General features: G+C 35.1%; 1 protein-coding gene and 1 non-coding gene across 3 annotated transcripts; both read left to right on the top strand.

The window, feature by feature from the left end:
• The first annotated feature begins 557 nt into the window (after positions 1–557).
• TRNAV-UAC (transfer RNA valine (anticodon UAC)) lies at positions 558–630 on the top strand. The gene has a single exon. It is a non-coding gene; the product is annotated as a tRNA-Val (tRNA).
• A 4,081-nt stretch (positions 631–4,711) lies between these two features.
• On the top strand, positions 4,712–20,983 carry LOC149588688 (DNA-binding protein SMUBP-2-like). Of its 2 annotated transcripts, XM_089862327.1 has the most exons (7): positions 4,789–4,900; positions 4,965–5,161; positions 6,879–7,161; positions 10,270–10,606; positions 12,300–12,691; positions 13,688–13,934; positions 18,648–20,983. In XM_089862327.1, the coding sequence occupies exons 2-7, from the start codon at positions 5,028–5,030 to the stop codon at positions 20,894–20,896; spliced, it is 3,642 nt and encodes a 1,213-aa protein (XP_089718453.1). In that variant the 5' UTR covers positions 4,789–4,900; positions 4,965–5,027; the 3' UTR covers positions 20,897–20,983. The 2 variants fall into 2 exon arrangements, with proteins under 2 accessions (XP_089718452.1, XP_089718453.1); XM_089862326.1 differs by having other exon boundaries at positions 4,712–5,161.
• The last annotated feature ends 4,249 nt before the right edge of the window (positions 20,984–25,232 follow it).

The following is a 25,232-nucleotide window of genomic DNA, read 5'->3' as shown; positions in this document are numbered from 1 at the left end:
ATTTCTTGTCAAAAATGTTCAAAATTGTTAATTAAACATATTGTCTAGTGCTATTATATTCCACAATAGTTTAAGAAGTTTTATCTTATTTTTTGCCTTAAAACGCTGTTAAAAGTTACTTATTTTATAGTAAAGAAGATCTGTTATTAAAAAAATACAGTCTAAAAATAAATACTTATTTAGTAATCTTTTATCATGGCTTTATAATAATAATAATAATAATTCTACAGAGCCGGTAGGCCCTTGTAGATATGACTTGATACTCTTCTTTAACGTTAAAGCAAAATTAACATGCTTTTTCCAATTTTCCTATGGAGATTAACATGGGGTTTTTCGTGATATTTAACCACCTCTAACTGAAAAACTACAGCGAAGTTACTTTTCGGAATACTCTTAATTTAACAATTAAGTATTCAGGGTGTGCGATCGGCTAGTTTAATCAGAAAAAATTAAGTCTAAGTATGTTAATTTTAGTTAATTACAGAAGTACTTGTTTCGACCATCGTGATTGGACATAATAATAATGCTAGAGCTCTTCGAAAACTCAGATTAACCAAGTATCTATGGTGTAGTGGTTATCACGTCCGCTTTACACTCGGAAGGTCCCAGGTTCGAGCCCTGGTAGATACATGACTTGACTATCGTTATTGGACACAATAATAAGCTAGATCTCTTCGAAAACTCAGAATAACCAAGTATTCATTGTGTAGTGGTTATCACGTCCGCTTTACACGCGGAAGGTCCCGGGTTCGAGCCCTGGTAGATACATGTTTTGACCATCGTGATTCGACATAATAATAAGCTAGATCTCTTCGGAATCTCAGTATTACCTGGTATGTGTAGTGTAGTGGTTATCTCGTCCACCTAGGTACATTTTTTGACCATCGTAATTGGACATAATAATAAGCGGTAAAGAAAACATAATTACTCAAAATTTAATTACATTAAGACTGAAGCGACAGATATTATATAAAAACGTCTTGGTTTGGACCAAGGCCGAAAAAACAAACGATATGTGTGAGGTTTATCAATTGACTGAAGTTCAGATATTGAAATTTTTTCTAGTTATTTTTATACACTCAATCCTTAATCAATATTTAATTCAATCAACTGATTTTACTGTTAATCGACCTAGTCCCTCTAAATTAATTGAAAAAATTACATATCTACGCTTTTTCAAGAACAATTACATTTTCCGAAAACATTTTATCATGAAATTAATTATTTTGAAGGGATTTCGTGTCGATGCTCACTAACTTGTGAGCATCTTGACCCACATAGTTTTAATTGTTGCTGGCTTGACAAATTTTCAAGTTTGCACCAAAAGAAGTTTAAATCTGTTTTAAGTTGTTGATAAGACTGTCGTTTAGAGTGAATGTCGTCTACTTAAGACAAAGCAACAAAGTTTATCCTGTGTGGTAAAGGGTAAAGATCACATGAACAGAAATACTTCTCAGACTTGTTATATTCATTTCCCGCGGAAATAATATGGTTAAACACATCATTCATTACTAGTTATGCCAAGAAGGTCACATTTAACTCCGACACCCCCTCCCTTCCTCTATTTTCCCAATATATGGCATTTTATAATCACCAGTGGTTTCAGTGTATGGGTCATCTGAGCTGTCGCAACACGCTCAGCCAATATTACCATAGACTGAGTTATGACCAAGAAATTCTTAAGTACGGAAAAGGAAGTTCCAGTGCAACTTTACCATCAAAGAGGCGACAATAGAAATGTAGCATTTCGATATACGAAATTAAATGTATGAATTCGCGCAACACCCTTGTTTGGCATCCACGATCAAATATTTACATTTTCCATTCGAGTTATGCCAAAGTTCGCTTGCTTTTTTTAGACATCCAGTAGAACATTTCAAATATTCAATACTGTATCCTCAAGATGATAAATTAATTTCATGATAAAATGTTTTCGGAAAATGTAATTGTTCTTGAAAAAGCGTAGATATGTAATTTTTTCAATTAATTTAGAGGGACTAGGTCGATTAACAGTAAAATCAGTTGATTGAATTAAATATTGATTAAGGATTGAGTGTATAAAAATAACTAGAAAAAATTTCAATATCTGAAACTTCAGTCAATTGATAAACCTCACACATATCGTTTGTTTTTTCGGCCTTGGTCCAAACCAAGACGTTTTTATTACCTCTCCGTGTGACGTAGTCCAGGAGAGGTTCTGTAACGGCCGTGTCTGTGTGTGTGTCTGTCTGTGTGTGTGTCTGTCTGTGTGTCTGTCTGTCTGTCCGTTGTTACACCCACGTGACCGCGTTCGCAGTTTGCGTATCGGAGCAAACGTGTTCGCCATTTCCGAACTGCTTTCACAGTCACGGAAATGGCTCCTCTACTTGAGTTCTCACACCACCATCTTCTGGTCTTTGTCCATCCCACACGGACACCAGTCTGTTCTTACTGGCTTCTAATCACCACCATCTTCTGCTCTTTGTCAATCCCACATTGACACCAGTCTGCACTTACACTGGCTTCTAACACCACCATCCACTGGTCTTCCGTCTATTCCACATAGACACCAATCTGTATCATTGGCTTCTACTCCATTATCATCGTTTGGTTTTAGGATATACGCGGCGATCAGCTAGGGTTACGAGAAACGTCTAGCCTCCCTAAGGTGGGATCGCCACCAAAGGTTTTCGCAATTGCGCTTTTTCCTTACTATTATAATGGAAACGAATCGTATATATACCCCAAATTTGAAAAAAGCGGGCAAGAGGGGTACCCTTAACTTTAAACGTCAATATTAGCAAAGTTTGAGAAGATAATAGGTATAACTTTATTTTAAACGATTTAACTATTATTAATGTTAATTATTGAAGATTAAAATAATTAAAAATAATTATATTTATTTAAATATTAAAGATAAACCTCTGGTGCAAAGAGAGAGATTATCATTGCCTCCTATATCTACCAAGGCCCGTGCATGCGATATATTTCCTTCATTGCCTCTTATATCTATCAAGGCCCGTGCATTGTGATATATTTCATTCATTGCCTCCTATATCTATCAAGGCCCGTGCATTGCGATATATTTTTCAAAACAACAACAAAAATGGGAAACCCCAACTCAGAAACATAATAACGTTTTCATTGGATACTTTAAGTTTATATAATCTTCTTGACACGGAGAGGTAATATTTTGGTTTTCCCAACTTGTATAATAATAATCTTGTCTTTGTCTAGGCTTTGTTGAATTTTACTGAACTTTGACATCCTTTCAAATCGATGAGCACGTGATCGAGTGGGCTATGAGTCAGCAGGCTTGGAACTAGTCCTCCGGACCAGTGACCCCTGATGTCTTAAATATGAAACTGGTCCCGGGACCAGTTACCCGTCACCTATTTATTTTTCTACTGGTCCCAGGACTTGTGGTCGTTCTCTCTTCTAAAAAAATCTCTCTCGGCTTAGGGTTGTATACACAACTAGACTCCTAGAGTCGAAATTTATGTTAAAATGAAAATAATTAAAGAGGTCCCCATATCAATTTTCAATAAAAGTAGGAATTAATAAACTAGTCATTGGGACCAGTGACCCTCGCGTTTTGAATAAAAAAAGTGGTCCAAGCTATTAATAAGCTGGATTTTGACCTGTAAACCTGCCTTATTTCCTAGCCAGATGAGTCTATGACTCTTGAGCAGGGCCGGAAATAAGAAAAATTTCTTATAGGACATGTGTCCAGTGACCGCCTGTTTGACTTGAAAATTTATAGGACATTGTCCACTGGAGTGTGCAAAAATAGTGTTGCATCTCTATAGTAAAGCTATTAAAACTTGGGAAAATTTATTGGTCAAACTGTCCAGTGACCCCATTATTTTTTAAAAAGTTATGGGACATTTTAAAATTTTATTCGACAATGTCCAGTGTCCTGTGCTTATTTCCCGCCCTGCTCTAGAGTCTAGACCTTTCGCGTCGTCTGCTTCATTATTATTAATCTTGTTTTACAGACATATTATTTTAACCATCGTAGGTGACTAGGTGATTTGACAATTTACTTTATTCATAATTAAGGGGTACGTTCAGTAACGAAAATCTCAAAGAAATCGCTGTTTTCTTGATGTTTGGTTGATAGGCTCGAGACGTCACAGTGACGTAAAAGGTTGTTGAACGGAAAAGTCACATTTTGAAGTTAGCGCTGTTTTCGAAAATGGGGTTGGGGAAATGTCTTACTGGCCCTCAAAACGTTACGAAGCGCAAATGGTTCTTGTCCACTATTAATGAACTCGCAAATAATGAAATTGTTTAACAAAATTATGTCCATTTGAATGGTAGAAGTAGTTTTGTAAAGAAAACGAATACAATTACTGTTGGAATAGCATTATTGGAATGTAATTTTTAAATCCCGCGCCTACAACAGTCAAGCGCTACGTCACGCCATCAAAAAAACCATATCGATTAGTTGGTTTTTCTGATGAGCAAGCGCTGAGCATCATGACGTCAAAACCGGAAACGCGAAAAAGCGTACAGTAGTGAAAATCTGGCATCGCTTAGTAAGCGCTGCCAATGGCGCTGCCATCAAAGAGGGTTACTGAACGTACCCAAGATCATAGAGATACAGTCATCCAACTTTGTTTCTATTCTTGACTTACACTCCCGTAAATCTTCAGTAATCAGTACTCCTAGCTTTTTTTTTAGAAATGTACTATTTCGTGTCGTCTGCTTTGTGTTATGCAAAGCAAAATGTGGTGTTGTAAAATTAAGGTTCACCATTTTCATTAACAAGTAATTGGATTATTTAATACTGTGGCAATTAATTAAATAATAATTATTATTTACTCAAAATGGAGCCGTTAATTATATCAGAATTCGTAACTAAACAACTTGAACTAATAAATCTAGAAAAAGACGCGGAAATAGAGGAGCAAAAAACGTATTTAGAAACACTTTCGTTATCAACATTGCAAAGCAAAGGCTTATGTTTGTCGAAACTCAAGGTGGCTTCGTATAAAACTGGGTTGTACGGTCGTTGTGTGGTTAAATTTGAGCCGAAATGGGCGATGGGAAATGCAGGGGTCATAATATTACCAGCCAACAAGTTCAGTAGCGGAGACATCGCTGGCATTTGGGCTGGAGGAAAAGATGGAGGCTCGAGGGAAGTTTTAGCTTCCGGTGTTGTTACAGCTTGTTCAAGGTAGGTGATATCTCAATTTTTATAGAAATATGGGTAGGTATTGACCGAGGGGTCCGTCATTGCCAAAAAATCCCGTACGCTCGGGGAAAAAATCCAAAAACAAATCCAAAATTCCAGTGAAAATACAAAAAGGATTTTGTATTTTTTGAAAAATCCGAAGATCTTTCAAAAGTTTCAACATATATAAAATTATGTAAAAAATCCAAAAATCCACCGAAAATCCAGAAAAAAAAATCCAAAAATACCAAAAATTTTTTAGAAAAACAAAATAACATGTTAAATCCGGGAGTGTGTTCGAATTTTTTTAAAATCCACAAAAAAATCCAAAATTTTGTGAAAATCCACAAAAAATCCAAAATGTTCAAATTCACAAATCCAGGAAGACGATAAAAATTACAGTTAAAAATACAAAATCCTAAAACAAATACGAAATCCCAAAACAAATTTCGAAATCCCGAAAAAATACAAAATCCCCGAAAAAATACAAAATCCCCGAAAAAATACAAAATCCCCGAAAAAATACAAAATCCCCGAAAAAATACAAAATCCCCGAAAAAATACAAAATCCCCGAAAAAATACAAAATCCCCGAAAAAATACAAAATCCCCGAAAAAATACAAAATCCCCGAAAAAATACAAAATCCCCGAAAAAATACAAAATCCCCGAAAAAATACAAAATCCCCGAAAAAATACAAAATCCCCGAAAAAATACAAAATCCCCGAAAAAATACAAAATCCCCGAAAAAATACAAAATCCTAAAAAAATACGAAATCCCAAAACAAATTACAAAATCCCGAAAAAATACAAAATCCCCGAAAAAATACAAAATCCTAAAAAAAATACGAAATCCCAAAACAAATTACGAAATCCCGAAAAAATACAAAATCCCCGAAAAAATACAAAATCCCCGAAAAAATACAAAATCACCGTAAAAATACAAAATCCCCGAAAAAATACAAAATCCCGAAAAAAAAATACAAAATCTTCGAAAAAATACAAAATCCCCGAATAAATACAAAATCCCCGAAAAAATACAAAATCCTAAAAAAAATACAAAATCCCCGAAAAAATACAAAATCCCGAAAAAAAAAATACAAAATCCCCGAAAAAATACAAAATCCCGAAAAAAAAATACAAAATCCCCGAAAAAATACAAAATCCCCGAAAAAATACAAAATCCTAAAAAAAATACAAAATCCCCGAAAAAATACAAAATCCCGAAAAAATACAAAATCCCCGAAAAAATACAAAATCCCCGAAAAAATACAAAATCCTAAAAAAAATACAAAATCCCCGAAAAAATACAAAATCCCGAAAAAAAATACAAAATCCCCGAAAAAATACAAAATCCCGAAAAAAAAAATACAAAATCCCCGAAAAAAAAATACAAAATCCCGAAAAAAAAATACAAAATCCCCGAAAAAATACAAAATCCTAAAAAAAATACAAAATCCCGAAAAAAAATACAAAATCTCTGACAAAAAATACGAAATTCCATGAAAAAATTCAAAAATACAAGGGTTTTTTTGAAAATCCTACTGGATTTTGGATTTTTATAAAAAAAATTGACAAATCCATATAAAAAAAAAATACGTAAAAATCCATAAAAATCCGAGGGATTTAAAAATCCCGTACGTTTTTTTTTCGAATGACGGACCCCTCGGTATTGACGCTGTTAACTCCCAACTATTATTTATTAATTTATTCCTCTACAGCACATCAATTCACATTGCGTTCGAGCAAGCGTTCGAACTTTTGAATTTGTCGTCCGATTCAGGGACATATTCTTTGGTGAAACTGTCAAATGATGTCACATATCGTCGTATGAAGAAAGCCCTAGAATCGTTATCAAGATATGAGGAAAAAGGCGGACCAGCGTCTCATATGATTGACGTTTTGTTTGGGATTGCAAATCCGACGGAAATAAATTATAATTTTGATGAAAAATTCAAACCAACGAACTCTGCTTTGAATCAACCTCAAAAAGACGCCATTAAGGTGTGCAGTTAAAACAAGTTTTTTTTTTTAATTAGAAAATGAACTAAGAAAACAAGTTGTTGCATCGAAATTCAAATTTGATAGCTAGCTATCACAATAACACTGGGGTGGCGTAGCGGTTAGCGCTTTCGCCTCGCAGCAAGAGGATCCCGGGTGGGATCCCGGACTGTGGCACCGGGTGAAAATCTGGGAAGAAATCCTTCCGCGTAGAGTTTGCAAGTTCTCTCCCCGCTTGTTAAAAGGAGTTTTCCTCCGCGGTCTAACCCGGTTTCTCCTTTCCACCAAAACTTGCTGAGGTTAACGGTAATAGTTAGTAGAGGGCGCTGTCGGTTAGTTGTGGGGGCATAGGGGCTAGCCCCCTGCACCCCTCTATGCATTGTAAAGGGACCCACCTGTAAACGAGCCACAGGCTTAGTGTGGAAATCCCTTCTTAGACAAAAGCTTAGATTATTATTATTATTATTATTGTTATCATCATAGTTAAACGGAATTGATTTTACTTTCAGATGTTTTTAACATTGACTAAGAGGAAATTGAGAATATGTTACAGGGTTGGCAAGTTTTTGCCAGGGGTCGAAAAAACCGCGGTTTTAACATGGATGAAGGATGCGCGTGAGGAAATTTGTTTTCACTCTACAGGATAGGCAACTCCCTATCTCGAGCGACAGAATGTTCTGCATACACTCTGTTACAACGTCGGTTGTCAGCACGCGCAAAGCTAGGTCTCTATGCAACGTAGCTTTGTACGTGCTGTCAAGAGACGAGAAACTTCAGGATCTTCAGGATTTAAAATATCCGCCAGTTTTTTTAGCTCGAGTGCACGGATCTCTAGGCCTTAGTTTCAAATACAATACGTGTGAAATTGCCTACAGCCTACTACACGCATTTGAAACTAAGGCCTAGAGGTCCGTGCACTCGAGCTGAAAAACTCGCGGATATTTTAAGTCCAGAAAATCCTGAAGTTTTTCGTATCTTGACAGCACGTACAAAGCTACGTTACATAGAGAAATAGCTTTGCGCGTGCTGACAACCGACGTTGTAACAGAGCATATACAGAATATTCTGTCGTCCGAGATAGGGAGTTGCCGATCCTGTAGAGTGAAAACAAATTTCCTCACGCGCATCCTTCATCCATGGTTTTAACCTGGTAAAAACCGGGTGGCAAAAACTAATTTTTCCGCGGTTTAAACCAGGTTAAAACCGGTTTAAATTTAAAAATTAAAAATACTATTGTTATTTCTCTAACATAACAATAACAAACATCACGAAAATGCACTTAAAACTCGCTAGTTTACCACTTTGTAACCATGAATTTAGTTTTTGCCGGTTTTTTTTCCGTTTTTGCCGGTTTTTACTGGTTTTTTCCACGTGTCCCGGCAAAAACTAGTTTTTTCCGGGTTTTTTCCATGTGTCCCGGCAAAAACTCCACTCCCTTAAATCCCTATCACTACTTTTACAGCCAAGAACGGAACATGTTCTACCCCAACTTGCCATTTTTATTTTTCAAAACCTACTAATTACCAATGAGAATTAAAAAAGTTGTTCAAATCACCGGATTCACCGCGACAAAGGATGGTTTTGAACTTCCTGCTTTTGTACGCTAGATGGCTTTAAACACCGACGTTTAAAGAGACAAAAATAAAGAAATTTTACGCTTTACTTCGATGCTAGATGGCGGTAGCAAAAACTACTAAGACGCAATCGCCAGGCTGGGAAATAGCAGTGCACTTCCTCTGGTCCAAAACCAGTTTATTAATTGCTTGGACTAGTTTTTTAATTCAAAAAGTGGGGGTTACTGGTCCTCGGGACCAGTTTATTAATTGCAAATCTATTGGATAACAAAGGCTGGGACCAGTTCGGAGACCAGTTAATTATTTCGGGGACTAGAGGGGTCACTGGTCCCAAAGACTAGTTTAAAAAATATCCTTATTTCCCAGCCTGGCAATCGCAGCCACCTTGTTATTTGCCTGGTAAACGACGAATTCTTATGACAATTATAGGGTTTGTGTGAGGATTTTAAGATTTCTATGACAATGATAAAATTTTTGTGAGAATTATGGAATTTTTGTGAGGATTATAAGATTTTGGTTAGTATAATGGAATTTTTGTGAGGATTATAGGATTTATGCGAGGATTGTAGAATTTTTATGACAATTGTAAGGCTTGTGTGGATTATTTGATTTTTATGACAATGATAGGGTTTTTGTGAGGATTTTTAGATTTTGGTTAGTATTATGGGGTTTTTGTGAGGAATAGAGGATTTTTGTGAGGAATATAGGATATTTATGTCAATTATAGGATTTTTATGTCAATTATAGGATTTTTGTGTCAATTATAGGATATTTGTGTCAATTATAGGATTTTTATGTCAATTATAGGATTTTTATGTCAATTATAGGATTTTTATGTCAATTATAGGATTTTTATGACAATTATAGGATTTTTGTGTCAGTTATAAGGTTTTTGTGAGGATTATAGGATTTTTATGACAATTAAAGGGTTTTTGTGAGGATTATAGGATTTTTATGACAATTAAAGGGTTTTTGTGAGGATTACAGGATTTTTATGTCAATTACAGGATTTTTATGTCAATTATAGGATTTTTGTGTCAATTATAGGATTTTTGTGTCAATTATAGGATTTTTGTGTCAATTATAAGGTTTTTGTGAGGATTTTGGGATTTTTGTGAGGAATACAGGATTTTGGTTTGTATTATGGGATTTTTGTGAGGAATATAGGATTTTGGTTTGTATTATGGGATTTTTGTGAGGAATATAGGATTTTTATGTCAATTATAGGATTTTTGTGAGGATTATAGGATTTTTATGTCAATTATAGGATTTTTATGTCAATTATAGGATTTTTGTGTCAATTATAGGATTTTTGTGTCAATTATCAGGTTTTTTATGACAATTAAAGGTTTTTTTTCAGCACTAGGCTATTTTGATGAGGAACATAGGATGCATTAGGTCTGATTGGTTCCTGCCTTTGGCAAGATAAAATTCGTGTCCTGAAGATTAGCCAGAATGCTAGGAGTGATAATGGAGCCGCCTGTTGCTTTAAATGCTCATATAATACTGACATGATATTAAAATCCTTATTTTCAAGTTGGCATTGAATCAGAAAGAAGTGTCAATCATCCACGGTCCCCCGGGAACGGGAAAAACGACTACTGTGGTTGAAATCATCCTTCAATTGGCGCGTCAAGGCTGCAAAATGCTGGTTTGCGCTCCATCCAACATGGCCGTTGATAATTTGCTGGAACGTTTGTCAAGATGGAAGGGATTGAAATTGATACGATTGGGACACCCTGCCAGAGTCATGCAGACGACGCAGAAGTACTCTTTGGATTATATTCTCTCGACCTGTGACGGAAGTCAAGTCATTTTGGAACTCAGACAGGAAATTGATCAACTTTCAATGAAAAACAAAAGAACGAATCAAGGTAAGTCTTACAATAGGGTTCTAAATCGGTAAAATACCATGGTAAGTTACCAGAGTAAGTTATTTTCTTTTTCTGGGGTAAGTTACGAAAATGGTAATTAAGTTGGTAATTAATCACCGAATTCTTATTTCTTTCGCCTGGAAAATGGTTTAAGACTAAAAGCCCCATATTTTAAATCGTGTTACACTTAAGAATTTTGCTCTACCTGCGCATGCGTAATTATTTGAAAAAGGAATCGAAAAATACTGTAAAAAGTTGTATTTATAATTTACTAGCTGTTACCCGCGGCGTCGCTCGCGTATAATAAGAACTTCCATCAAAATGATATAAAGAATGGGCAGATTTGACCAGTTTTGGAGCGAAGGCACTCGGTGTTGCCCGTCAGCCCGTCGGAACATTTTTTTATTACTTTTCACGCGGACATTATTCCATAAAGAAGGGTTTTTAAGTTTTTGGCCGCCATTTTAAAAGATGGCAACAAATCGAACCCGAAAGACTATTCAGCCCGTCTATAGGTTAAAGGAAACCAGTGTACTAAATATTTGCGAAATTGGTTGAAACGCGCGGACGTTGTTGCATAGAAAAGATTTTTTACATTTCTGGGCGCCATTTTTTAAGATGGCGGCGGATTGGGGGGAAATCTTTCTTGGTACGCGCCTACTACTTATGAATAACGTTCCTGCAAATTTTCAGCCTTCTAGGGCAAGCGGTTTGGGCTGGGCGTTGATTATCAGTCAGTCGTCAGTCAGTCAGTCAATCAGGACTTTGATTTATATAGATATAGATTTCAAGTTTCTTAATTGTTAAAATGTCAGGCATAGGTCAGGGATTTCATTTAGTGTATCAAACAATCATTGCTTCGAGCAATGCTAAATATGGTCCAGGTGAAATTATGAAGTGGGCTCTGATAAACAAGTACTTAAAATGGTCAGGGATTTTGTCACAATTAGGTCAGGGATAAGCTGGAAAAGTCAGGGATATTGGCACAATTAGGTCAGGGATAAGCTGGAAAAGTCAGGGATTTTCAATATAAAAGTTTAGTTCGAACCCTGAACAAACAAACAAACAAACCATTTTCAAAAACATGGATAAGAAGTCCTAATTAACAAGAAGTGATATCTAGTTTATTAGGGAGAATGTATAAATTCGCCAGCTTTCTAGCTCTTTATCTCCAGTCCAAACGTAGTCTGTCCGGAGTTAATCCCCGCCGCCTCTAAATTACAACCAGCATCTCATTGGTTCTTGAAAACTCACGTCAGCGCGACGCGAATGACGAAAATTACAGTCATATTTTCCGACTGAGGACAGGCAAAATAGCCCAGCCTCCTTTTACGTATTTTCCGACTGAGAAGAGGCGAAATAGAGTGCTGTCAGAAGCTCCGGTGTGACGTCACCCATGCTGTTTTCCCATAAAGAAAAAACGGTAACTGTCATGGCCGCCGATTGCTAAAGGCAGACTCGTGACGTTTAACCTTGGATCTGACGTCACAACTGACAGCACTCTATAGCCCAGCCTCCTTTTACGTCCCCCCCCCTTGTATCTTGAAAGGGGGTCTGGGACTATGGCGCGCGAATACTTGGGCATCTTACACCTTCTCCCTAATAAACTAGATATCACTTCTTGGTAGGGTACGATGTTTGCTGCTATTATGGCCCGATATATTCTCAGGATTTGACCCTTTATATTTGACAGGCTCTAAATCTGATAGAACAACAAAATCATACGTTTCCCGCGACGAACGCAAACGTCTATCAAAAGAACTAAAAGAACGTGAAAGAAACGTCCTTAGTGACGTTTTAAAGAACGCTGATGTCATTCTATCAACTCTGATTGGGGCCTCGGACGAGGGACCCTTGAAACATTTACCCACGGACCATTTTGACCTGGTCATTATTGACGAGTGTTCGCAAGCCTTAGAGGCCGCCTGTTGGATACCACTCTTAAAAGGAAGAAGGTGTCTGCTAGCCGGAGATCACATGCAACTGCCACCCACTATATTCTCAAAGGAAGCCGCCCAAAATGGCCTGGAAGTCAGTTTGATGGAACGATTAGTTAAAATGGATGAAATCAGGCAAAGGAACAATGTAAGTTGAGACTTTTAATTACCTTAGAGATAATTAATAGAGTGGTACTGAGAGGGAGGAGCTATGGGGACGTGACGTCAATATTGGTATTAAACTAAATTGTATGGCCTAATCTAACGACTTCCATAGTTCCTATTGTGGTCGCCAAAACCGAAGTAAGAGATAGGAGGGTGTGACGTCACGAGTAATTTCGTAGTAGCAGACTATTAAGGGAATAAGTTATTCTTAATGATTTAGGATCTTAAAATAGATGTTGTAAATTCAACAATTCGGCCAAATCTATGAATTATATAATTTTGAACTTCTTGAAGGTTTCATTAGTTTATAGACGCTTTTCATAAGATATGTTCATTCCATAAGTTTGTCACTGGTTACAAACTGGAGCTTGTCATGAAGTGACGTAGGTCATAGATTCTCGTAAAGCGGCGCCTGGTGAGGCGCTGCCGAAGGCTTAGTACAGACTAAATAGTAAGATGTACTGCAAAACTAACCGAGTGTAGTTAATCAATTCTCGCTTGTCGTTCTCGAACTAGCTCGAGCTGTAAGTCTCTAGCGTTACAAAGTATAGGTAGTACTTATGGAAGGAACATATCTTGTAAACTTATGGGTTACGACGTATTAATATCCGGTTTGTGTATAACGTAATGCAATGATTCCTATTTGCTAAATCATAAGTATATGATATTTTCCACAACTATTACCCCACCTATGCTTCGTAATTCTAGAGACTTACAGCTCGAGCTAACGCGAGAACGACAAGCGAGAATTGCAGACTACACTCGGTTTTGCAGGACCTTCATTAGCCCGTACTAAGCCTTTGACAGCGCCTCACCTGGGCGTCGCTTTACCTCGTATCTATGACCTACCTCACTCACTTCATGACAAGCTCCAGTGACAAAGTTATGGGACATCTTATGAACATATGATAATACTCTTAGTTCTTTCAGAAGTACTCGATAAGCCTTATTATATGCATTATCGCGTATAACATTGCAGGTCTCGCACACACCATCTGTAGTGAAATTATTGGAGATTCAATATCGAATGCATTATGACATCATGAAGATCTCATCATCAACATTATACGATGACAAGTTGGTCGCGGATGAGTCAGTGGCTTCTCATTTACTGAATGATTTGCCCAACATTCAAGATAACGAGTTCACGTCAGTGCCATTGTTTCTGATTGATACCGCTGGTTGTCATATGAACGAGTTAGAAGTAGACGAAGAAGATTCCAAAGGTATGATTTCGATATATATATCACACTTCCCAGAACCCTTGAAACAAATCTCACTATAGTTTTACGTTTAAATGAGACTAATTTCTGAAATACTCATAAAAGTGTAACTTCAAAACCCCTAATCTTATAATGTGCCAAACATTTAGTAGTGCTTATGAATAAGCCTAAAATGTCAGTTTTTATGTATCTAAAATGTCAGAGTTTATTATCTGCCTAAAATGTCAGGGAGTTTATGATGTGCCAAACAATTCATAGAGTTTATAATGTCCCTGATATCTCAGAGAGTTTATAAAACGATACTAAAATCTCGTAGTTTATAATGTCCCTGATATCTCAGAGAGTTTATAAAACGATACTAAAATCTCATAGTTTATAATGTCCCTGATATCCCAGAGAGTTTATAAAACGATACTAAAATCTCGTAGTTTATAATGTCCCTGATATCTCAGAGAGTTTATAAAACGATACTAAAATCTCTTAGTTTATTATGTCCCTGATATCTCAGAGAGTTTATAAAACGATACTAAAATCTCTTAGTTTATTATGTCCCTGATATCTCAGAGAGTTTATAAAACGATACTAAAATCTCTTAGTTTATTATGTCCCTGATATCTCAGAGAGTTTATAAAACGATACTAAAATCTCTTAGTTTATTATGTCCCTGATATCTCAGAGAGTTTATAAAACGATACTAAAATCTCTTAGTTTATTATGTCCCTGATATCTCAGAGAGTTTATAAAACGATACTAAAATCTCATAGTTTATAATGTCCCTGATATCTCAGAGAGTTTATAAAACGATACTAAAATCTCATAGTTTATAATGTCCCTGATATCCCAGAGAGTTTATAAAACGATACTAAAATCTCGTAGTTTATAATGTCCCTGATATCTCAGAGAGTTTATAAAACGATACTAAAATCTCTTAGTTTATTATGTCCCTGATATCTCAGAGAGTTTATAAAACGATACTAAAATCTCTTAGTTTATTATGTCCCTGATATCTCAGAGAGTTTATAAAACGATACTAAAATCTCTTAGTTTATTATGTCCCTGATATCTCAGAGAGTTTATAAAACGATACTAAAATCTCATAGTTTATAATGTCCCTGATATCTCAGAGAGTTTATAAAACGATACTAAAATCTCATAGTTTATAATGTCCCTGATATCCCAGAGAGTTTATAAAACGATACTAAAATCTCGTAGTTTATAATGTCCCTGATATCTCAGAGAGTTTATAAAACGATACTAAAATCTCTTAGTTTATTATGTCCCTGATATCTCAGAGAGTTTATAAAACGATACTAAAATCTCTTAGTTTATTATGTCCCTGATATCTCAGAGAGTTTATAAAACGATACTAAAATCTCTTAGTTTATTATGTCCCTGATATCTCAGAGAGTTTATAAAACGATACTAAAATCTCATAGTTTATAATGTCCCTGATATCTCAGAGAGTTTATAAAACGATACTAAAATCTCTTAGTTTATTATGTCCCTGATATCTCAGAGAGTTTATAAAACGATACTAAAATCTCTTAGTTTATTATGTCCCTGATATCTCAGAGAGTTTATAAAACGATACTAAAATCTCTTAGTTTATTATGTCCCTGATATCTCAGAGAGTTTATAAAACGATACTAAAATCTCATAGTTTATAATGTCCCTGATATCTCAGAGAGTTAATAAAACGATACTAAAATCTCATAGTTTATAATGTCCCTGATATCCCAGAGAGTTTATAAAACGATACTAAAATCTCGTAGTTTATAATGTCCCTGATATCTCAGAGAGTTTATAAAACGATACTAAAATCTCTTAGTTTATTATGTCCCTGATATCTCAGAGAGTTTATAAAACGATACTAAAATCTCTTAGTTTATTATGTCCCTGATATCTCAGAGAGTTTATAAAACGATACTAAAATCTCTTAGTTTATTATGTCCCTGATATCTCAGAGAGTTTATAAAACGATACTAAAATCTCATAGTTTATAATGTCCCTGATATCTCAGAGAGTTTATAAAACGATACTAAAATCTCTTAGTTTATTATGTCCCTGATATCTCAGAGAGTTTATAAAACGATACTAAAATCTCTTAGTTTATTATGTCCCTGATATCTCAGAGAGTTTATAAAACGATACTAAAATCTCATAGTTTATAATGTCCCTGATATCTCAGAGAGTTTATAAAACGATACTAAAATCTCATAGTTTATAATGTCCCTGATATCCCAGAGAGTTTATAAAACGATACTAAAATCTCGTAGTTTATAATGTCCCTGATATCTCAGAGAGTTTATAAAACGATACTAAAATCTCTTAGTTTATTATGTCCCTGATATCTCAGAGAGTTTATAAAACGATACTAAAATCTCTTAGTTTATTATGTCCCTGATATCTCAGAGAGTTTATAAAACGATACTAAAATCTCTTAGTTTATTATGTCCCTGATATCTCAGAGAGTTTATAAAACGATACTAAAATCTCATAGTTTATAATGTCCCTGATATCTCAGAGAGTTTATAAAACGATACTAAAATCTCATAGTTTATAATGTCCCTGATATCCCAGAGAGTTTATAAAACGATACTAAAATCTCGTAGTTTATAATGTCCCTGATATCTCAGAGAGTTTATAAAACGATACTAAAATCTCTTAGTTTATTATGTCCCTGATATCTCAGAGAGTTTATAAAACGATACTAAAATCTCTTAGTTTATTATGTCCCTGATATCTCAGAGAGTTTATAAAACGATACTAAAATCTCTTAGTTTATTATGTCCCTGATATCTCAGAGAGTTTATAAAACGATACTAAAATCTCTTAGTTTATTATGTCCCTGATATCTCAGAGAGTTTATAAAACGATACTAAAATCTCTTAGTTTATTATGTCCCTGATATCTCAGAGAGTTTGTAAAACGATACTAAAATCTCTTAGTTTATTATGTCCCTGATATCTCAGAGAGTTTATAAAACGATACTAAAATCTCATAGTTTATAATGTCCCTGATATCTCAGAGAGTTTATGAAACGATACTAAAATCTCATAGTTTATAATGTCCCTGATATCTCAGAGAGTTTATGAAACGATACTAAAATCTCATAGTTTATAATGTCCCTGATATCTCAGAGAGTTTATGAAACGATACTAAAATCTCATAGTTTATAATGTCCCTGATATCTCAGAGAGTTTATGAAACGATACTAAAATCTCATAGTTTATAATGTCCCTGATATCTCAGAGAGTTTATGAAACGATACTAAAATCTCATAGTTTATAATGTCCCTGATATCTCAGAGAGTTTATAAAACGATACTAAAATCTCATAGTTTATAATGTCCCTGATATCTCAGAGAGTTTATAAAACGATACTAAAATCTCTTAGTTTATAATGTCCCTGATATCTCAGAGAGTTTATAAAACGATACTAAAATCTCTTAGTTTATAATGTCCCTGATATCTCAGAGAGTTTATAAAACGATACTAAAATCTCATAGTTTATAATGTCCCTGATATCTCAGAGAGTTTATAAAACGATACTAAAATCTCTTAGTTTATAATGTCCCTGATATCTCAGAGAGTTTATAAAACGATACTAAAATCTCTTAGTTTATAATGTCCCTGATATCTCAGAGAGTTTATAAAACGATACTAAAATCTCATAGTTTATAATGTCCCTGATATCTCAGAGAGTTTATGAAACGATACTAAAATCTCATAGTTTATAATGTCCCTGATATCTCAGAGAGTTTATGAAACGATACTAAAATCTCATAGTTTATAATGTCCCTGATATCTCAGAGAGTTTATGAAACGATACTAAAATCTCATAGTTTATAATGTCCCTGATATCTCAGAGAGTTTATGAAACGATACTAAAATCTCATAGTTTATAATGTCCCTGATATCTCAGAGAGTTTATGAAACGATACTAAAATCTCATAGTTTATAATGTCCCTGATATCTCAGAGAGTTTATAAAACGATACTAAAATCTCATAGTTTATAATGTCCCTGATATCTCAGAGAGTTTATAAAACGATACTAAAATCTCATAGTTTATAATGTCCCTGATATCTCAGAGAGTTTATAAAACGATACTAAAATCTCATAGTTTATAATGTCCCTGATATCCCAGAGAGTTTATAAAACGATTCTAAAATCTCTGAGAGTTTATAAAACGAGCCTAAAATCTCGGAGAGTTTATAAAACGAGCCTAAAATCTCATAGAGTTTATTATAAAACGATCCTAAAATCTCATAGAGTTTATAGAACGATCCTAAAATCTCATGGAGTTTATAAAACGATCCTAAAATCTCATGGAGTTTATAAAACGATCCTAAAATCTCATGGAGTTTATAAAACGATCCTAAAATCTCATGGAGTTTATAAAACGATCCTAAAATCTCATAGAGTTTATAAAACGATCCTAAAATCTCATAGTTTATAAAACGATCCTAAAATCTCATAGAGTTTATAAAACGATCCTTAAATCTCATAGAGTTTATAAAACGATCCAAAAATCTCATAGAGTTTATAAAACGATCCTAAAATCTCATAGAGTTTATAAAACGATCCTAAAATCTCAGAGTTTATTAAACGATCCTAAAATCTCGGAGATTTCTAAAATGTTCAGGGAAAAATCGTGTAATTTCAAATGATGGTGTGAAAACTTCCACGTGTTGATTATCAATTTAAACTTTCAGGTAACGAAGGGGAAGCTGATTTAGTATCGATTCACGTGGATAATTTGATAAATAGCGGTATTGACCCTGAAGATATCGCTATAATCGCGCCCTACAATTTACAGGTGGAACTAATCCGAATTAGATTGCTTCATAAATACCCCAGGCTTGAAATAAAATCGGTAGACGGGTTCCAGGGCCGCGAAAAAGAAGTCGTTATCTTAAGCCTTGTACGGTCGAACGATAGAGGAGAAGTCGGGTTTCTGTCGGAAGATCGCCGGATCAATGTGGCCATTACACGAGCTAAACGTCACTTGGCTGTCATATGTGATTCAATTACCGTTTCGCGACACCCTTTTCTTAAAAACCTTGTCGATTATTTGAATGTACACGGGGAAGTTCGATCCGCTAATGAATTTCGAAATGCACTTGATTCCCTTGAAAATGAAGTTTCTAGGCCCGATAGATTAAAGAACAAAGATAAGAAACCTGCCTCGAAAAATAAGCCTAACAAAGGTGCATTGGTTAAGACGGTAGATGATTCTAGGCCTAATTCTGGCAATTGCCTTAAAAAATCGAGTAAAAAGTTATCATCCGAAGAACAAGTTAAATTCGATGAACAACGGAGATCCGAGTATGAAAAAACTATTTCAGAATTCGTTATCGACAAGACCCAATCAAAATTAGAATTTCCGTCGCGTTTATCGTCATTTGATCGTATGTTAGTGCATGAAATCGCGGAAAAATTCAAATTAATTCACGTCAGCGAAGGAGATGCTGAGAATCGACAAATCATCGTTTATAAGAATAAGGTGGTAATTAAACCCCAAAAATATGAAGGGAGTTCAAAAGATTTTATGTCCGTTGAGGAACCTGCAATTTCTTCACAAGGTTCTTCGCAAAACCTAATTGAAATTAATGCTAATGAAACTGTTGAAAAGTCGATTAAAACCTGTGACAAAGAAGTGATTAAAATCTCTGCGGAAAATGGTGCAGAATTATTGAATAAAATCTCTGCGGAAAATGATGCAGAATTATTGAATAAAATCCCTGCGGAAAATGCTGCAGAATTATTGAATAAAATCTCTGCGGAAAATGCTGCAGAATTATTGAATAAAATCCCTGCGGAGAATGATGCAGAATTATTGAATAAAATCCCCGCGGAAAATGCTGCAGAATTATTGAATAAAATCTCTGCGGAAAATGCTGCAGAATTATTGAATAAAATCTCTGCGGAAAATGCTGCAGAATTATTGAATAAAATCTCCGCGGAAAATGTTGCAGAATTATTGAATAAAATCCCAGCGGAAAATGCTGCAGAATTATTGAATAAAGTCTCCGCGGAAAATGATGCAGAATTATTGAATAAAATCTCTGCGGAAAATGATGCAGAATTATTGAATAAAATCTCTGCGGAAAATAGTGCAGAATTATTGAATAAAATCTCTGCGGAAAATGATGCAGAATTATTGATTAAAATCCCTGCGGAAAATGCTGCAGAATTATTGAATAAAATCTCTTCGGAAAATGATGCAGAATTATTGAATAAAATCTCCGCGGAAAATGGAGCAGAATTATTGAATAAAATCTCTGCGGAAAATGCTGCAGAATTATTGAATAAAATCCCTGCGGAAAATGCTGCAGAATTATTTAATAAAATCTCTGCGGAAAATGATGCAGAATTATTGAATAAACCCACAGTGGCGAAATCAATTGAAAGTGGAATTGATGGATCTTTCGAAAAACAACAAAGCCAAAAATCCGCTTCTTTTGCAACAACGAAACCCAGAGCTGAACCCACTAAGATCAACCTTGATAAATGTTGTCCAAACTGTTCAAAAATCGTTCCTGAAAACAATTACACACTTCACATTAACCACTGTCAAAAATTAGGCAAGAAAGTGGCGAAGAACAAAACCCAAAATATTTTGAACGATAATAAAATTTCCGAAGAAATGATTTTGGAAAATATTGCAAAATCCAAAGATGTCTGCGCTTTTTCAAAATGCAAGACAAGCGTGAAATTACTAGGGCAAATATGCAATTTTTGCAAAGAGCAATTTTGCCTATCGCATCATATGGCTGAAATACACGGCTGTGGAAATGAAGCTAAAGCGCAAGCGAGAAGCAACATAAGGAAAGAAATTGCAAGTTGCCATAAAGAAAGTACCAAGAAATTGGACGCGGTTAAAAGAATTCATGTTCAAAGGAAGTTGGATAAGAAATTAGAGGAAATGGCTGCGCAAAGAAAAGGCGGAAAGAAAAAATAATGTATTTGATTGATATTATAATAAAATATGCTGTTAATTATATTTAAGTATTTCAGTTAAATAATAAAGATATATTGAGAAAATTAATACGTTGGGTAATTAGTATTCTTTAAATTTTCAAAATTCGTGAAATAGACGTGCACCTAAGACCATTAAACACATGGACTGCAAAAATTATAAGGTAAAACCCCCGTTCTTCTAAAGGCATCGCCTGTCGTCGCCCGTAGTGGGAGAGTCCCGAAACTTAATTCGACTCATTAGCCTTATCTTATGGCTATGCTTTGAGTCGAAGAGGTTTCAACATTGGTCATGGCGTGGCGCTAGAGAAGCGCTGCCCTAAAAGAACCACGTGCCCTGTCTCCAGTCCATGTGTGTTTAATTGTCTTAGCGTACACTAGAAGTCAAGCTTCAACAATAGCGATGTTTAAAATGATTTTAGAAATAACTTTTCTACAAAAAAATAGTTAAAAAATTAGATTGAATTTAAATCTGGGTGCACGGCAGTGCACCCGCCAAGTTGTCGTGCACTACCAGCAATCCTTTACCCGAAACATTTCAGCCTCATTTTGACCCCCTCTTAACTCGGTACTGGGGAATAGTACACCACTCATATTTGCACCTCAAGGGCACAGTGTTAATCCTAGGAAGTCCTCCAACTTCCAGCTTTCTAACTCATTTGGTTTCTGTGATAATCCTATGTGAAAATGACACATTATGAGACTGACTGACTGACTGACTGACTGACACATCATCAAAACCTCTAGGGCATTTCCGGTTGTGCTAGAATGATGAAATTTGGCATACTTGTACCACTAAGCATACAAGCAAAGGGAAAAGTCCCAAAAGCGGGAGTTTCCCCCTTTTAGCCCCTGAAATGGGGGTTTAAAATTAGAGTCATCATCTAAACCTCTAGGGCATTTCCGGTGGTGCTAGAATGATGAAATTTGGCATACTTGTACCACTTAGCATACAAGCAAAGGGAAAAGTCCCAAATGCGGGAGTTTCCCCCTTTTAGCCCCTGAAATGGGGGTTTAAAATTAGAGTCATCATCTAAACCTCTAGGGCATTTCCGGTGGTGCTAGAATGATGAAATTTGGCATACTTGTACCACTAAGCATACAAGCAAAGGGAAAAGTCCCAAAAGCGGGAGTTTTCCCCTTTTAGCCCCTGAAATGGGGGAGTTTTCCCCTTTTAGCCCCTGAAATGGGGGAGTTTTCCCCTTTTAGCCCCTGAAATGGGGGAGTTTTCCCCTTTTAGCCCCTGAAATGGGGGTTTAGAATTAGAGTCATCATCTAAACCTCTAGGGCACTTCCGGTGTTGCGGGAATGATAAAATTTGGCATACAAGTAGGACTTAGAATACAAAGAAAGGAAAAAGTCCCAAAAGCGGGAATTTTCCCCTGTTAGTCCCTGAAATGGGGGTTTTATAATTTATATCCCCTCGTAATAGGACATTATAATTTAATTTTTTCGTCTTTTAATATTAATATTTTTTACTAATATGATTCTTTCGTATTATTGCAAAATTTATGTTTTTTACATAATGTTTTAGTAATTAAATTTTTTACTCATTTCCTTTTCATTTCGTCTGAAATGGTTCTAAGCGTGTTTTGATTCATTTAGTTTTTCTTAAATCTATTCTGTTGATTAAAAGTGTTACTTGCCACAATATTGTGTTCTTCGAATAGAAATACGGTTAACAATTATCACAGCCTGAGAAAAAAAAAGAAAGTTGAATGCAAAAAAGTTGAAAAAGGCAAAGCCAAGTAAAACTCTTGGAAAGAACAAATAAAAATCTAAAAGTACAAATTTTTATTTCACTTCATAATCCTACTTCTATAAATCTACAAGAACATGCACGTACAAAAAGGAGTGAAATCTCACCAAAAACATCTCTGTAAAAATATGCCAAGTTGTTTGGCCGTAAAAAGAAGTGAGATCTAAAATACGGCCAAGTTATTATCTCCAGGTGAACCAACATTTTATTCGACTTAAGTTAAAACTTCTCAAGAATATTTTTCTGACTTGGCCATTAGCATTCCAAACTTGCATCCTTCTTCTTTGCACCCGTGAAGGTTAATAACGGAAATTACAAGTTTAACCACAAAGGCTTATCAAGAATATTTAACCAATTTGATTTAATATTTTAATTTCGATCCATATCTGGAATTAAACGAATCCTTGATATGCAAATGGCCAAGTCAGAAAAACATACTTGAGAAGTTTTAAGTCGAATAAAATGTTGGTTCACCTGGAGATAATAACTTGGCCGTATTTTAGATCTCACTTCTTTTTACGGTCAAACAACTTGGCATATTTTTACAGAGATGTTTTTGGTGAGATCGATTTAACTAGAATTATAATTAAAGAAAAATAAGGCAATCACACGAAAACAAAAATTACCTGTCCAGTTCCACTCCATGTAGATTCTTTGTTTCTTGGCGTGTTTCAAATTATTTTTACCCACCGCCAATGTCTCTTTACGAAACTTTAAGCTGACCGAACACGTATCAATGTTTGCCAAAATTGACGGTTTTTTCGCTGATATTAGTTGATATCAACTAATTAAAGGATCAATATTGATAGTCGACATGAACTTCGATTGATGAGACAACTAGCCAATTAAGAAATGTCTAATCACTTGCCTAGATGCTGAGGGAGCAATATGGCGAACTCTTTTTGCGTAGTTTTGTTCGATATTTGCCTAAAACATGGGGAAAAATAAAGAAGATAAAACCGGGAATGAGTGGAAGAAGGAGCACGAGAAGATAATTGTAGAATTTTATAGAGGTAAGCACCTATGTTCATAAATATTGTGTAGATAGGAAATATAGCGCGTGTTGGATGCAAGCAAGCCCTGGCTATTAGATAGTAACATAAAAAGGACTGTTCTCATGTTTTTGTTTGCCTCGCGTTAGATCTTGTGCTCTATAAAATATTATAAGCTATACTTTTTTCATTGCATATGCATTAATATTTAGATTACAGGTCACTTTGGGATCGAAAGTCTGAAGGTCATTTTAATAGTTTTAAAACAGACTACTTTAAGAAACTTAGTTCCATTGCTAGGGCTAGATGCCAAGGGTCAGCCGTATACAGATACCACAAATGATTAAACTAGTATGCATGACATATAAAGATGAATATTATCGTATGGTCATCTCAACAAGCAGCTTCAATATTGATGAGATTGAGGACAGCGTGTTCACGCTTGATATCAACGTCAACTACCGATGTTATTGACATTGGCCAAAATGGTTGATACGTGTTCGGTCAGCTTTAGACCTGACTCAACGTTTTGACCCATCTAATTGAGTCGAAATTTGTTTCGTTTGAGAAGGCCTTTAGAGGTATAATTGGGGTATAAGGAAAATTTTCGGAAATTATAAATGAAAGTTTCAATTTGATTAAATTTACACGATATCCCTCAAATAATAAATGCATGATAAAATGTTTCAGGAAAATGGAATTGTTGTGGAAAAATCTGAGATAAGTAATTTTTTATTTCAATTAATTTATAGGAAATAAATCCATTAGCAGTAAAATCAGGAGATTGAATTAAATTCTAAAGAGTAGTAAAATACGGATTGTCTTTAAAATTCAGTAGAAAAAAAATTAATATCCGGTCTTTAGTCAACTGGAAAAACTCTTATCGTTTTGTTTTTAAGGCTTGGGCAAGCCAAGTCTTTTTTATATAATACATTAAGGAATACAAAAAAAAAAAAAAATCAAATGAGTTGCAAATCCATACCAAAATTAAGGTTCAAATTACAAGCTCGAAATAAAAATCAATTAAAACTTATATGTTGTTTGTACATATATTTTGACGTATATACAATTTGTGTATATAGAGTGCTGTCAGAAGCGCCGGTGTGACGTCACCCATGCTGTTTTCCCATAAAGAAAAAACGGTAACTGTCATGGCCGCCCATTGCTAAAGGCTGACTCGTGACGTTTAACCTTGGATCTGACGTCAAAACTGACAGCACTCTATTTTCCTATATTTATACGAATATGCAAGTTGTGAATATATTTATTCATACATGTAAGTTGTGGTTATATTATACTTATTTCTAAGTTATGGATATATTTATACGTATACATATAAAAGTTACGGATACGTATAAGCAAATGTGGATGAGAGGGAAAGTATGACAAACGCGGACATCAAAGTTTCGCCAATAACTATTAGTCTACTAGTGACTGATGGACTTGCAAACTCGCGACTGAAAGTAGTTCAGACATTTATGCTCCTTGGTTTAACCATAGCCCACTCAATCACGCGCATCACGGCGCAAGCTGCTCGCGCTATAGCTAAATTACCGAAATTTGTTTTA

Source organism: Phalangium opilio, unplaced genomic scaffold (assembly GCF_054372755.1).
Source record: "Phalangium opilio isolate 3A_F unplaced genomic scaffold, DU_Popi_V2 ptg000537l_1, whole genome shotgun sequence".
NCBI classification, from domain to species: domain Eukaryota; kingdom Metazoa; phylum Arthropoda; class Arachnida; order Opiliones; family Phalangiidae; genus Phalangium; species Phalangium opilio.
The sequence above is the reverse complement of the archived record's forward strand: the minus strand, read 5'-3'. Positions and strand labels throughout refer to the sequence as shown.

Coding starts and splice junctions, on each gene's coding strand:
- LOC149588688 (XM_089862326.1), top strand. CDS start 4,812: ATGGAGCCGTTAATTATATCAGAATTCGTAACTAAACAACTTGAACTA. Junction 5,162..6,878: donor GTTGTTACAGCTTGTTCAAG/GTAGGTGATATC, acceptor ATTCCTCTACAG/CACATCAATTCACATTGCGT. Junction 10,607..12,299: donor AAACAAAAGAACGAATCAAG/GTAAGTCTTACA, acceptor TATATTTGACAG/GCTCTAAATCTGATAGAACA.